At 37.4% G+C, this 15,987-nt stretch overlaps 1 protein-coding gene across 3 annotated transcripts in view; it reads right to left on the reverse strand.

Moving 5' to 3' along the window:
* GALNTL6 (polypeptide N-acetylgalactosaminyltransferase like 6) overlaps window positions 1-15,987 on the reverse strand; it is a 421,689-nt gene that overhangs the window by 39,551 nt on the left and 366,151 nt on the right. For all 3 annotated transcript variants that reach the window (XM_052682320.1, XM_052682319.1, XM_052682321.1), the window contains exon 7: window positions 8,481-8,598. In XM_052682320.1, the coding sequence (XP_052538280.1) occupies window positions 8,481-8,598 (118 nt within the window). The remainder of the gene's footprint in view (window positions 1-8,480; window positions 8,599-15,987) is intronic.

Here is a 15,987-nt window from a genome sequence, read left to right on the forward strand (position 1 = left end):
TTACCAGTGAATGACTTACATGCAGTAAGGAATTCATCAGGAAGTTGATACGCTTCCCATTAAAACAACAGTGATCAGATCCCTAACAAAAGATATCAGATATTATGATATGATTATGAATGTTTGATGTTTTCTGTGAGGCCTGAAGAGGACAATGTACATCTATACTTTTTAACCTTACATTCTATACCATCCCTCTCCTCCCTACCTGCTAACTGGCTGTAGCTGCTGGCTTACTGAAATCACAGGAAAAAATACATGATTAATTTCATTCACTTAAAGCAACAGCAAAAATGGACAGGAGTTTGGCCTCTTTCACTGTGCTTGCCTGCACTACATCTGTGCGGTTCTGGCTGTGTGGTCGTGAGCTTATAATGAAATTTTAGTAATCTGAACACGCATATGCTAAGCACTGCACTATGGGATAACTTGGTGCTTGAGTGTAACTGAAAGCAATTGCCGAAAGTAGCAATTGGGAATTCAGCTCCTGAGACTGATTGTGCTACTCATGCTGTGAATGGAAAAAGCAGGGGTTTTAGCATGAGGGCTTGAGCTGCAAAGCATTTTAGGAAGCTACATCTTATGGGTCATTTGGGTATTGGCCCATGTAGACTGTCAGCTGGCAGCCCTGACATCCAGCTGAGACCTGGTAATCATTTGACGCTTTGCAGCAGACTGCTGGACAAACTTAAGTACGCCAGGGGAGGAAGTAAGGAAGGCTTGAAACTGGCAGAGGTGGGGGAAGATCCTGGGCTTGCCCTGCAGATCCAGAGACCTCACTGTGCAGTTGGGTACAGCTGTGAGTTACCTGGGAGCTTAACAGCTCCCAGCAGCCTGTCCTTCCAGGGCAAGGAGTGCCATGCTGCTGCTTCTGGTGCATGGCAGCATGTCAGATGGGCAGACACATTGTGCAGATTGGCAGCACAGGGTTATACAGGCAGCTGTACTGGATATCACTCTGTCAAATGGAAACATGTATGTTGATGGAATTAAGCGTGAGCACAGTTCTTCTGATGGGTTGGAAACGGAGACCCAAAGAAATGCCCTGCATCTGTGCCAGAAGAACTCGTTGCAGCCCAGAGCAGCCTTGCTATGCCATGTTGACACGACCTTTTGTTTTTTGAAAGTATTTTGTAAAACATACTTCTTAAAGAAAACACTGAAATCGTCAAATCTTCATCCGCCTAAGCCCATGTCACCTACCTCACAATGCTCATATTAAAAGTTATAAACATGAGAATGTTAAAATCAGGTGGGTAATGCCAATTATTAAAAAATACATTATTCATCTTTCTGTCAATACTTCATTTGTACATTATTTCCTTTGGGATCTTCTGGTGGAAATCTCTGTGGCTGTCTTGAAATAAACCAATGCACTGATGAAAGTGCAGGCATATACTGACTATTCATTGCTGTTTTTTTACATGAAAACATTATTTTGAAGGCTGGACAAGACACTGAAGTTATTAAGCAAGGTTTCTAAGTCACTGAAGAGGAGACAGCACTGAAGTTTGACTCAGAGGGAGGTCAGCCACTGAACAAAGAACAAATGCAAAAAAAAACAACACCCAAGAGAGTAGTATTAAGTAGTATATATATACACACATATACATATGTAGGCCAATGTTAATTTAACTTGGCCAGTGAGAGCAGAGGTAGACATGCACTGCATTGGATATCAGTTAAAGAAAAAAAAAAAAAAGACAAAATAAAAAAGGAAAAGAAGAAAAAGATTCAGAAAAAAGCCCTGTCAGGTATGCTGAGGCAATAACAAGTGGGAGGAAAAAACACTTTGTGTTAGGTTTATATTTGATAGACATAAAACTTGAAAATGCTGTGCTGCACCTGAGGTGCTCTGTGTAGGGTAATTGAAATGAATCTTGGGCTGCCTTGAAGGACATTTAGCAGCTGTTCCTGTTTATCTTTCAGCTTCAGAATGGTTTTAAAGGCGTTTTTTATATTTTCTTAGGAAGATCAATTCTGGCAACCCTGTCTTTAAAATGTGCATTTTTATGTCACCTGCACTGAATACAGGAAATCGGAGAATGGCTTCTGTGTTAAATATTGCAGTTCTTCAGTGTACCATGAAAGGAATTCAGGTGGTGTGGGACATTTGGTAAAATGATATCACAACACTGATGCCTCTGTTTATCTAAGAAGTAAGCAATGAAACTCTCAAGATTGCTAATGCCTCCTCCTTACAAAAGCAATGAATCTGCTCCGTGTCTGAGGTATAAAAAACAAAGATGAAACCAAAACAGTGCAATTTCAGCTTGGAAAGATCAAAATAAGAGTAGTTTATGTGTCATCTATATACTATATCACGATTTGTCTTTATATAGCTCTTTCCCAGAGAATGTTGCAAAACACTTTATGGGGATGGTTGAAAGCAAGAGGCAAGAATTAATGCAAAGCTTTAAAAGAGATTAAGTTATGGTTGTGTGGTTTAGGTCCCGACTGCAGCTTAGGTATTGCCACAGCATTTTTCTGGTTCCATTGTACAGCTGTTATAGGACTTTGGGGTGAATCACCCTCTTTTCATATTACTTCATCCTCATAATGAATGCTGCCTGCTCTCTCTGTCTTTGCCTTATCTATCCAGCTTGAGAGACTATCTGTAAAATGTAAATACAGTGCACAAGAGAACAAGATTCCAATCCATATGCTATGCTGTAATCATAATTACCGCAGTAAGAGACTCATGATATTGGAGCAGTGGAGGATGTATTTGCTGGGAACAGGAAAGTAAACATATAACAAATTAAGTAAAAGATTGAGGAGGGACTGAATGGGTTTTGGATCAGGCTTCTAAACTAATTGAGAAATATACTGCTGCTGCTGAGAGTCAGTAATAAGACAGACAATGACAAGAGACACTGAAATTATAGGAAAAAAAAACACAAAACAGTAAACTGGTGGAAGAGGAATATAAAGTATGCCATGCAATGCTGTTAGTTTGGTGCTATGAGCACTGAGCAAGAAAGAGAGACTAAGACCAGGAGAAATGTACTACCACAGGGAGGCTGAAAAAGGTGCAGAAAATAAGAATACAAAACATTACGGGATGTTGCAGACATTCTTCCTGAAATATAAGCCTCCCTACTATAAGCCTCATTATATAAATATAATGAGATTTGGCAGCAGTAGAAAAGGAGAGGGAAGAATATTTTATTATGAATTTTTCAATGTAACAAGAATGTCCAACTAAATGCAAGAAAAGATTGAAAAATGGGAACAATGACTTCAGATGTGTGGCCAGCAAGGTCAGAAACAGCAAAACCATTTACTTGCGGTGCAGTGGGATTTCATGCCAGTGATATTGAAACAGTACTGTGTACATTGGAAACTGATGACCATGGATATTTCAACAGCCATCACCAGCACCTTTTGAATACTGAGTCTGTATTGGTTATAACTGCATTGACAAGTGGTAATGCTGCCCTACTTCCTGCCTCCCCCCAGGGTTGTCAGCAGTGAAGGGAAGTAACAGCAATGAGAATAAAGAAAGGGATTAATAAACTTGGAGGTGTGTGTTGGAAAAAAAAAAAAAAGGGATAAATAGAATCTGGAGGATACGTCAGCATGCATAAGGATAAAACCTTAGAGATAGGTGACTGGCTTCAATGAGGTAAGGGTATCAGCATGAGCATTTCTGTTAAGGTATGATTTATGTGTATGCCTAAGGAATGTCTAGCATAAAGGATCTTCAGCAAACACAGGAAATGAATATCTTTCACCACTCAATATATTTTGGAAATTACTACATAAACTGTGCCTTTCTAACAGATTTAAATTTAGGATTTCCTAAATAGTGACTTCCCTGGTTAATGAGAAAGGAAACTATTCATCAGGTCAGTTCCAGTGCTTTGACAGTTTTCTCAAGTTAAGCATACCCTGAACAGTATCATCAGCAAGACACCATACATCTTTTTAATTAAAAAATTGATCCTGAGGTTATGCTGCCAAAAAAAAATTAAAATACTGCACATTATTTCTTTTGCAAAAATTAATCTAAGAAACTTTTTAATGAAGGGGTCATATTTTGAGACACAGGTTGTGACTGCTTCAGCATCCATGGATTTGTGCATGAATGCTCTGATTTGGAAACAGCAGTCCATCAATGCAGAACCCAGTTCTACAATTGCTGCTGTCCTCCACAGTAATGTTACTAGGCAAGAACAAGACAGAAATACATTGGTTTCCCTGAGGAAATAAAGGTCAGGCAAACTTAATAAGCAGCCTTTTTGTTAAGCAGAACAAAACAGAAAGCTGTGCTCTTAACAACTCAGCACCTGGAATAGAAGTTTGTTTGAAGTTTGGGAAAGTTTCCTTTCATGCTACTACATGGATCCAAATATCACAGAAACATTAGGAGGCTTACTGTATTTTGGAGAAACTTAATGAATTACTGTGCTGTAAATTTAGCTTCAGTGTAGATTCACTCTGTAGAATCTTTTGCTCTTCTAGAGAACACACAAAACCAAATTTTTTCTCAACCTTCTGTCCATGTGTAGTGAGATAACGCAACTTCCCCCCACAGAAAAAGACTTTTGGTTAGGACTGCTCTGCATCGAATCCTCGTGCCTTATCCCAGGTCACATCTAATGAAACAGCCAGTAAGAAACATCAAAACAGACACTGTCCCTCCAAGAGGGAGAACCTTTCCTAAATGTGTTTCAACCTCTTTGTGTCATTAACTGCAGTCTGACTCCCCGTTCAACCACTTGTCCTGTTATAATTTTACTATACGTTTTTTTTAACCAGTCTTCAATCTCTGCCTTAGCATCTTAAATTCATAAAGCCATATGGTTTGCCAGCGTTAGCATGTGCCTGATGACTCTTGCACCAGCCTTCGATACACATAGCAGAGTAGCTGATACTAAGATTGCGATGAAGAAGTGGATGAAGCCTTAGATTGAAGGACTTGAGGCCATTTAATTGAGGACTATTTAACTGAGTCCTGATACTAGCACTGATGTGGCCATTATGCATTTCTCAAACATCCAACTTCTCCAGCTGTCCAAGCCCATACTCTGCACTCACAGCTACACACCTGCTTTGTAGCCAACACTTCTCTCATTTGGGTTGTGGGGTGACTCTGGATAACCATGGTACAGTAACACAGAGACCTTTGGGCGCAAAGATGCCTTTCCTGAATATGATCTTAATATCAAGTAATCTTTTCCCTTTGGTATGTGGGTTAGAAAAGACACCTCCCACTAGATCAGGTTGCTCAAAGCCCCATCCAGACTGGTCTTGAATGCTTCCAGAGAGGGGGCAACCACAACAACTCTGGGCAACTTGTTCTAATGTCTCAACACCCTCAAGTAAATAATTTCTTCCTTATATCTAGGGTAAATTTACCCTCTTCAAGTTTAAATCGATTTCTCCTCATCCTGTTGCTACACGCCCTTCTAAAAAGCCCCTCCACAGCTTCCTTGTGGGCCCTCTTTAAGTACTGAAAGGCTGCTATAAGATCCCCCTGAAGCCTTCTCCAAGCTGAAGAGCTCCAGCTCTCTCAGCCCATCCTTAGAGTGTAGGTGCTCCAGCTCTCTGATCATCTTTGTGGCCCTCCTCTGAACCCTCTCCAACAGCTTGATGTCCTTCTTGTGTCGGAGGCTCCAAAACTGGATGCAATACTCCACCTGGGGTCTCACAAGATCTGAATAGAGGGACAGAATCCCCTGACTGGTTAGTCACATTTCTCTTGATGTAACTCAGGATACGGTTGGCCTTCTAGGATGTAAGAGCACATTGCTGGCTCATGTTGAGTCTTTCATCAACTGATACCCTCAAATCCTTCTCCACAGGGCTGCTCTCAATTCTCCACCTAGCCTGTATTTGTGCTTGGGATGGCCCTGATCCAGGTGCAGGACCTTGCACTTGTCTGTGTTGAACTTCATGAAGCTGACATAGGCTGTTAGTTCAGTGTGAACCAGACACTGCTTCCTTCTAGAGAGTCTGTGACAGCTCTCTCTGTCATGCTCTCTCTCATAATTATGTCACTGTATTTGAATTAATCAAAAGGATCCCAAGTCTGACACAGAGAAGGTCATATTATCACGTAAGGTATCCATTTATAGTAGCTGGGTCATTTGCTTGTTTACAGTTATGTAGCAACTTTCATAAAAAATAATCTGAAAGTTAAAAACAAGATGATGTGAAGAACATGAAAGGAACACCAAGTCCATTACCGAGTTTAAAGACCGGCCTGAAATAGTCCTTTGAAGATGAACTTTGTATAGTTATGGGACATTCTAGTTGGCTTCTTTCTGCAGCTTTTAATGGAAAAAACATATTTTCACAGAATACTTAAGATCTAATTGAATTGAAGAAATGACTGGGAACTGGTGTTTATAGATATTCTGGAGAGAGTTTATTGCAGCACTGTGCTCCAAATAATTATTTGCCAAACAAAATAGCATTAATACTAAATAGTGGTATGGATGCAAAGCACTCACGATACAACACTTCCACAAACCATACCACTGGTTGTCCTAAGGACTCTAAGATATAGTTTCCCCTGCACTCGAGTAAAGGTCTCACACACGCTGGTAATCTGTTTTCTTCACTGACTTTATGAATAACAGAGATGGCAAGTCCATCAATCTCTCAAGTTTGTAAATAGAATAGTAAATTAAACTGAATAATTTGTTGTCACTTCAAAATGTTTCAAGATGACTGAATTTGTAGCTCTTGATGTAGAAATTGTTGATGCACCAACCCAAGCTGATACTGATGATTCTGGTCTAACAAAAAACTCTGTCCCATCTCTCTCTCCTGCCCCATTGATTTTTCTTCCATTTTCTGTCATTCCAAACAAAACAAGTCATTCTTTCTGAAGCTTGCATAGGTTGAGTTCTTCCAGTATAAAGCTGCTTCTATTAGGCAATCCCTCTCTTTCTTCTTTTTTAATATTAATTAAAAAGACAGGGACGCTAAGGTTAGTGTGTACTAATGGGATGATTCAGAAGATCTGACTGAAATGAGACCCAGTGTGACACAGCTGGCTACAGAAAAAATCTATTGCTTAAGCAAAACATACTGGGGTACTCCAGTATCTCAGTTTCTAGTGCTGTTACCATGGTTTCTACACAAAGACTGGACTGCATTACAATTTTATTCTTTGTGATGACAAATATAGAGAATATACAGAATAGGATAATAAAATCTTAGGTGACCTGTCAGAAACTCTTGTTACAGCTGCAAATGAATACTTACATTTGACTTTGAAATGACTTATCTGGATAGAATGTAAATTGATATATTCTAAACATGATTTCTAACTATTGGATTTCCCTTGCCTTCCAATTTTATTTTGCTGTGTGTAAAAATGATTTAGAGAGTAGTTCAGTTAATACAAACAATTTTTCTAGTTTTGATAACTCTCATAATAAAGACAGTCTGGGAGTCCAGTGTAGGATCATGGTGTATGTTTCATTCAATAGAATGGCAGTAGCTCTGTCATTTTAATCACTGCAGAAATTCAGATGAAGCAATATGTACGATATGCTTTAGTATGATTGACATACTAAATTTATTTACTGAGCTTTACGCTGTAGGAGTTTGGAAGCAGGATGGAAAGATCCTGAAGCTTAATGTAAATTCTGATTAAAAATCCAAACTTTATCCATACATGTTTGACTCAATTCATTTATATAATGAAATTGTATTAGCTAATTGAAAACATTTGCATTAGGTAAAGTTCTTAATTTTGGGTAAACTGGAACAAAAGAAAATGAATTTTCAAAATTATGCATGTAGACCTCATTAAACTAATGGAAATACCTGTCTGACATGTAAAAGGTAACAAAAGGTAGTGACTTTGAACTCAGCATGTAAAAGCCAAACAACTGATTTGAATACACATGTCCACATAGAGGATGTAAGATTGCTGATTGTACATAACCTTAGCACTTGAAAACTCTCTGACATTACAATTTTATCAATTTAACTATCCAAACACAATTAAAAAAATCAACTGATTTTGAAAACCCAGCCTGCCAATAACAGCTCATAAGAACTAAGGTTATCTAGTGAATGTGTTGAAAAAGAGTTCTCCTTCCTATGACTTTCTTTTTTTCTTTCCATGAGCTGACCCTATAAGGGCCTACCCTCAACATGATGGAGTTCAGTAGGTGCAACATCTGATGGAAGGTAAGTAGAGAAGACTTGATACAAGGGACAAAGTAAAGCTTCACGATGGCAGTAAACTTCTACCACTTGGAGAAAACTGCACTCAGTGATTTTTGTATAGTTTTTGAAGCACACGTTTATGGCATAGTTCTGTTTGAAATTTGGAGAAATTCCTGAAGAAAAAGAACTGTACTAAATTCTTTGTAGTTAAAACACAAAATTAAGTATTAGTGAACTTACCAGGACCATAAAGCATAAAGAAATGAAAATCCAGAGGCACAAAACCTAACAAGTGAAGAAGTATTACATAGTACATAAGTATTACATAAGACATGATGTCTTACCTTAAAGGAGATTTCATACTGCTCTCCTCCCCATATTTCTAATCCTGGATCGTAGCCTCCCAGCTCCCAAAACCACTTCCGGTTAACGGCAAATAGACCTCCAGCCATCACAGGAGACCTGAAGAGCAAGTGAAACAAACAGTGGATGACAGGAATCATCATGCTGTGCTTGAAAAATGGGAAAGATTGGCAATGTACATGGAAAAACAATAATGAAGATATTAGGACTGTGTGCGTGTGCAAGTGAACGCAGGCACGTTCACAGTTACCTTTATTGCAAACAACATGTATCCTTATTGACCCTCTGAGAAACAGGCAGTGTGATAGGAACAGCTCTGTAAGGCATGGTAGACAGCCTTCTAAAAATTCCCTTTCTATAAACAAATTCTGTTAATCACTAAATAGATCCACAGCGAAAGAAAGAGACTTTGCAAATGTGTTTAATGAAGTCCTTGTACAAAATGTGAAACAACTCGCATTTGAATGTGAGCAAAACTCTTCAATTCATTTCAGTCTCACAGGTGCAGGGTAGAAAAAGACAAAAGTAAATAGCTACAGAGCTACTGCTGGGAGTTAAACATCTGCTTTTTTTCACAGGAGCATCTGAAACTCCTAAAATTTGGCTCACAGCGGTAATTTACCATCATTCTATGAATAAACATTTCAAACTCACTTGAATTACTTTAACTCATCCTTTTTCACAAACAGTATAGAAAACAAGTGAGATGTTAGTGTTAGAGTTAGTGTTAGCAAATATTCATAGAAGGCGCATTTAAAATTTATAAGCGTGATTTTTTTTCACTATGAGACAGTGATATTTCTAATGAAGTAAACACATTGACAGCACTTGGGATTTTGATGTTGTTCACTGATTCCTTGAACAGGAATACAAACAGATCTACACTGAATAGGAAGGAGGTAACAAACTGAAGAAAGTTCAATCCAACTGTTCCACCAATTTGTGTCAATACATGACTTGGAAGTTTTACAGCTAGGCAATGAAAGGAACACATTTCTACTAATGTGTTGTCAGCAAGTAGAAAGCTTCTGGTAGAACTTTCTCATCAGAGAATAGACATGAAACTGGATATTATGCTACGTGTAGCACTACAGCCCCTAAGGGATACTTATCTCCCCAGGAACCATTTTCTTTCTGAATTATGATTGGTGGTTTGTTAGTGGCAATAGAAGCAGATAATACAAACCCTGAAGAATTGACTGGCAAATAAAAATTCCACTATTTGCCACTGATCTAGGATTTGGTAGTAAGCTAATGCAGAGAAGTATTTCAGTAAGCTAGATGTTTATTAACAGGGTATCGAGTTAATGGAATAATGCTCTGCCATATTTTTTCTACCTTATCACTTCTTAAAATGCTATCTTTTATCCAAACCAAAATAGCAAACAGACAGCTGGGTAGATTTTGCCACTATTGGGATGACAGAGAATCCCCACAAGCATGAATGTCATAAAACAATCCTCTCATCCACATTCACAGTGATGAAAAACATTACACATATTTCACCTTTCATTTCTAATATGCAATCTAAAACATATATATATATATATATAAACCTTATCTTAAACCTTTTATTAAACTATTCATTCTTATGACTGGGAGTTCTGTTTTTAAGAGATCAATTGTATTTTCCGTTAGAGATTATGTTTTTAAAAGCACACAGTAGCTTTGTGAAACAAAGCTGAAATATTCTAACTGGCAGGGCCATGCTCTGTAACATAGACTGTATGTTAATACATTTCACTTTTATTGACATTGCATATCTCAGATATTGACTGTTCTTTTCACATATGAATAAATTCAATAGACTTTTTATAAGAAACCTTCCCCTGGAGATTCTGACTACCACAATACATTTTCCATTTCTACCAACATATACCTAATTACAAGGTAGCCTTTGTGACTCCAGGTTCTAAATAATCAAAACAAGATGTCCTTTTATAAAGATGGACTTGCATGGTAAATATTAAAACCTTAATCTTTACGGGCAGAAGAAATGAAGTCCCAGAAATCACAGGGGAAATGCAGGTTTTCTCTAATTCTCTTACATTTATTAACTTCCACGAGCATTTCTCTTGACACAGTGAATGGCTTACAGAGATGGCAGTCCCCTCAGGTGAATCAGACTGAAGACCAAAAAAAAGCTCAGACTTCAAATAGCAAGACAATTGGCAGATACTTACAAATGATACTTTAAAACTAATCTATAGATTTTCCAAGGGTAATACCGAGTAAAGAAGCTCCCTGTTACTTACATAATAGTTCATTACAGTTCTGAACCTTTATTACAGCTAGTGAAACAACCAAGCAAGTGACTGGAATAGCAGCAAACTCATATTTCTTGCATTCACTTAAAAAAAATATATATATCACATTGTGTTGTTTTATTAATTCTTATTCACAGTATGTTCTGACATTCATTGATTTGCAGGAAAAGTGATGAGGAGGACAAAACAGGATGGGTTTCTGATTTTCAGTGGAGAGGGATGAGCAATAAGCTATGTGGATCTGACCACTTAGCACAGGATATGTATTCTGCTCCATGACACAAGCAGCTACTGCTGAACAGGGCTTAAATTGTCTCCAAAATAGGAAGACAGGAATCCAGTCCTACAATCTTGACAGATATGGAAAGTCCTTATGTAGTCAATAGGATTACTCACACAGATAATAACTGCACTGAGCCCGAAGAGAAGAATTACTGTCTTGTTTAATGGCTTTTATATATGAGCAGAAATGTCAAGTACAAAGCTATGCTTATAGAAGACATTTTTCATGAAACATCCTACTCAGCCACTTAAATAATCAGACTTGAGCTACTGTAGCATAATATTATGTGAATAATTATGCTGGGGAGCTGTAAAAGAATTCTAGTCAAAGACTTCAAGGGACAAGGACTCCCAAAACATCAAAAAAGCTGGAAAGGCTAAGGCTGTTAAATTTTCAAATAGCTGTAAAAACCCTCCACAGGAGAAGTACTCACAAACTCACGGGATGAACAGTACTGCAAGTAGTAGTCAGCTGATCCAAAAATGGCTCAAGATACGTCTATTTTCTCAGCACCGATGGGTGTGCTTGGACAAAAATTGAGTTTGATTTTTCTTAGCACAAAATAGTTATTTATCACAAAAAGAAAATACACTGAGAAGTCAGCCGAATGCTTAACAGGAAAAGATAGCATACAGATTTAAAAAGCATACTAGAAAAATCACTACTGTAGCTTAGCTGTAGCCAGTGAAGAATTTTCTGATGTCTCAAAATTTACATGCAGAGGAAGAAAAGAGAGTCATCCATGAATTTTCAAGGTAAGAGGAAAAACGACACGGACTTAAAAGGAGCAAGAATTTGCATTAGAAACAAATGTAGTATATTGCAAATAAACAAATGAACAGCATGAGAAGGCTTGGAATCATTATACTGCTAGAGTGATATATACAGTGAACCTAAATAATTCACTAATGTGAAAAGGAACAGGAGCTTTGACAAGAAATGAATGCACCTGGAAACCACCTGTACTAGATGAAGCATTCCAGTTGGTATGCTGACACTCAGACTAGAAGGTGACCAATATATGACACATATTTTGTGTCAAATGTCAGTAGGTGAACACAGTTTTGCATCATCCACTATTCAACATACAGAAAACTTTACACTGTGTATTGATCATTGCTTAGTTGAGATGCTGCTGTGTTCTGGGGCACTTTGAAAAGGACTAAGAGAAGTTACCTACCTGGACCTGCTGAAGTTTGATCAGGGATAGTATTGCACCCGAACAACAGGGTATTACACTACACATCTCTTATACAATCCAGTCTTACTAAAGATTGTTGCACTACTGAACAGAAAAGCCTAGCTACATGTCAGCTGGTATCAGGCATCAGTGCAGACCTTCTAGAGCCACAAATGTGACACTACTTCTAAGTAATAAAAAGGTCCAAAACAACTGAAAATTAAAATCTTATATATGTGTTAAGTAAGAGACAGAGATATGGACACTAATGAGAAATAAAGTGGATGCATAAAAATGAAGGAGTTGATCAAAAGGCTACAGAGTGAGAGAGGTTAATAAAACAAATGACAAAGTGTGAGCTGAAAGGCTGCTTCAGATGACAAACTGAAAGACAATTTTTATACTGTGAATAGAGAAACATGATGTAACTGGGATGAATGCAGGTAAGACTGACATCACTAAATTTTTCAAGAAAGAATTTAAAAGGAGGAACTTTTATATACTTAACTGTTTAAATAAATATGTTAAAATGATTTTTAAATGATTTTAAAATACACTGAGTTTTTTACATTGAATATTTCTGTACATTACTGTCTCCTTGTGTTTTATTGACATCTATTTTAACAAGGTGGTTACAAACTTCTCGCCTAATTTGATGACTTTGTGCCCAACTTCTAACATGATCACATAGGTTTTGCAAAATACTGTATCTCCAGTGCCCATGGCATATTTTTGAGTGTCTAGGAACAGTATCTTAAAATATGTGGCAGGCCAATTGTCTACAGAAGGGGTATGTCTTTCAGTTGACTTGCTCCCCAGAAATACTGCCTCAGCAGTTTATTCATTGCATATTCAAAGCTGTCATCACAGTACACTGCAAGCTACCAGCTGTTCTTTTTCTTATGATGTATGGAAGTCTGAAGTCCTGAATATTTATGGTAAGATATGACAACAATTTCACAGGATAAATGGAGGATAGCATTTGTGTTGCTGTATTCAGCTGTGCAGACACTATTGTATAACCCCATTGTCACTGTTAAGTAGATTGAATATTATGATAATTTTCCTTCCCCTGTATCTTTCCAAATCTATCATATAATGATAGATTTAACACAAGTGCAAACTGTCCCATCGTACCTACAATGAATACCTGCATGTATGTATGTCTGTTTCATACCTATCTACTCAGTGACACCCCATAAACTACTTTACAGGTGATAATTCATTTATAAGACAAATGTCTTATAAATGAGAGATCTTCCAAAGCCATGTAGACATAGGCCTGGACCAACTACTCTGGGTAACTCTTGCCAACTTCAACTGTTCTGTTATTCTAGGAAGGAACTATACTGTACAGAATGGAGATTAAGACTAATTTAGTTTGACTCATACTTTTTTAGCCTGCATCCCCACATAACCAACAGTTGGTACAAAAAAAGTGCAACAAATGCTTCTTTCTGAGGCCAAATGCTGCAAATTTCCTATGACCAGGAATTCAAAAAATTGTTAAAAATATTCATTCTCATGTAGTGAATTTTGTTGGAGATTATGAAAGTGTTACCCAATCATCAAGCAGTTCCATTACATGTAACTTTTTAAAGTGGCATTACAGTCACTTCATAGAATCATGAATCTTGGAAGAGACCACAAAGCTCATCCAGTCCAACTACTGTGCCCACTAATCATGTCCCTCAATGCCACATCCACTTCATTCACTTTAAGCTTAAAAATATAAACAATGTTCAGATATTTAAGCAAATATTTTTACAAGTAATAAAAAAAAAAAAAAAAAGGCACCAGACTTAGTTTTTATATAACCTATCACCTCAAGCTGTATTCAAAAATATAATTGACCTGAAATGCGTAACAGTCAATTTGTATTACTTAAAATTAACTCACCAGATCCTATGCAATTACATTTTTCAGGTAGTCATTTTGAGGGAGGTTTATATTGAGATAAAGCTCCATTCTTCTCCAAGAAATAGTCAAAAAGTCAGCTGTAGAAATTCAGCCACAAACAAAGTTCTAAAAGCACTTGAAGCTCCGTTTATAAAAGTTTGCAATGTGATTTAATCACATAGCTCCTTTGAATATTTTGCATATTTTACTTAGCATATTGCTAAACTTCATTGACAAATCATATTGTAAAAGAGTGATGAACCTTCATATGGGTAATGATGCTGAGGTCCATTTAGCCTTCCTTCCCATATCTAGAAAATTAATGAAGCTGTGGAAGAGCTGGGACAGTTCATTAGAGATGGAAGACTCAGAAAAGAAGAGTTCCCCCTCTCTCATAATTACCTCTCATAATCCAAAAGAAATCTATCTGAATTATTGCTACAGTAATCAAACTAAGGAGGTTGGCCTGCAAAAATTATCATGCTGAAACATGAAAATGAAAGGTTCTGGAAATGGTCTACAGGCAAAGGTGATCAGAAGGATAAAACTGACAAGGAAAAGAAGAGTTGGAATAATATGCTTCAAGCTGTACTGAAGAAATGAGTCCAGTGCACAAACACTCATACAACATTTCGGGAAGGAGAGCTGAGAGCAGCACCTCTGCTGAGCCGTACTCTTGTCACGAGGGGACAGAGATCCTGGACACATGCAGCTAAACTGCAGCAAAAACCATTAAATGTAAACATAAAGGTACACCTAAGGGAAAATATTACCAGCTGTCCCTAAAATATGGACTTACATTAGCCCTCTTGGCTTTTTGTAAAATTCAGGTTTGAGCTATGTCTAAAAAGATACATGTATATGTATATGTATATATATGTATCTTTTAAAGAATATATTCCTTCTCAGTTTGCCAGTACAAAAAGTCAGTACACAACATTCTGCATTTAAAGTTAATTCGATGTCAAAATTCAAACAGATAAGTAGTGTTTTGCACAGCCTAACAAATTTGCAAGTGTAGGAAGTCACCCTGCTCCTGGTTTTTGTGAAAATCCATTTGTTTCCATTACAAAGGCCCGTGCCATTCAGCTGAAGGCACAGTGAATTCCCTACTAACATCTATTTTCTTCTACATCATTATGAAATGCGAGACTGGTATTTTAACGCCAATACCACTATTCCAAAATGGTTGTACATCTAAACAGGAAAAAACTGTACATGCTAACAAAGAAATCTGTGTTTAAGTTAGGGAATACTCAGGTAAACTAACACCTCATTTGAGACAAAACTTCTGTTTTCAAGGAAAAGAACAAAGCCAGCAGCATATCTGTGGGTCATCTCTCCCGGTTGTACAGCAGCTCCATCACTGCCTCCCAAACATTAGCAATAACAACAGTTCATTAAATTCCATCGCTACCTTCCAGGATGTTCTCTCAGAATATATGGGGGCAGTAGATCAATGGAATTACTATCCAATTACAATGCTATCCTTTTCTCTTTAAATGTAGAGGTATAAGCCAAAAAACTACCTTCCTTTACCAGGCTTACTTCCACTTTATTTATTTACATACTGTCGTATAGCATCATAAGCAAAATTCAGGGGAAAATTTTTAACTTTATTAAAAATGATTCCTCTTTAAAACATATCCACTGGCCCAAATGTAGGTTCTCTGATACTTTTTTTTAATTTCCAAAATAGCACTTGAATTCAGACCTTTTCTTCCTATGTCTTCCCTACAGACATTTCTAGCTAAATAATGATAACAAATCTCACTGGTTAGCTCTCTGCTTTTAAATGTTAGAGATGATTTGATTAAGCTTTTCTGTTTACTGTATCCGTGTGGCTCCAATTTCTATAA

Source organism: Tympanuchus pallidicinctus, unplaced genomic scaffold (assembly GCF_026119805.1).
Source record: "Tympanuchus pallidicinctus isolate F22 unplaced genomic scaffold, pur_lepc_1.0 scaffold2, whole genome shotgun sequence".
NCBI classification, from domain to species: Eukaryota; Metazoa; Chordata; class Aves; order Galliformes; family Phasianidae; genus Tympanuchus; species Tympanuchus pallidicinctus.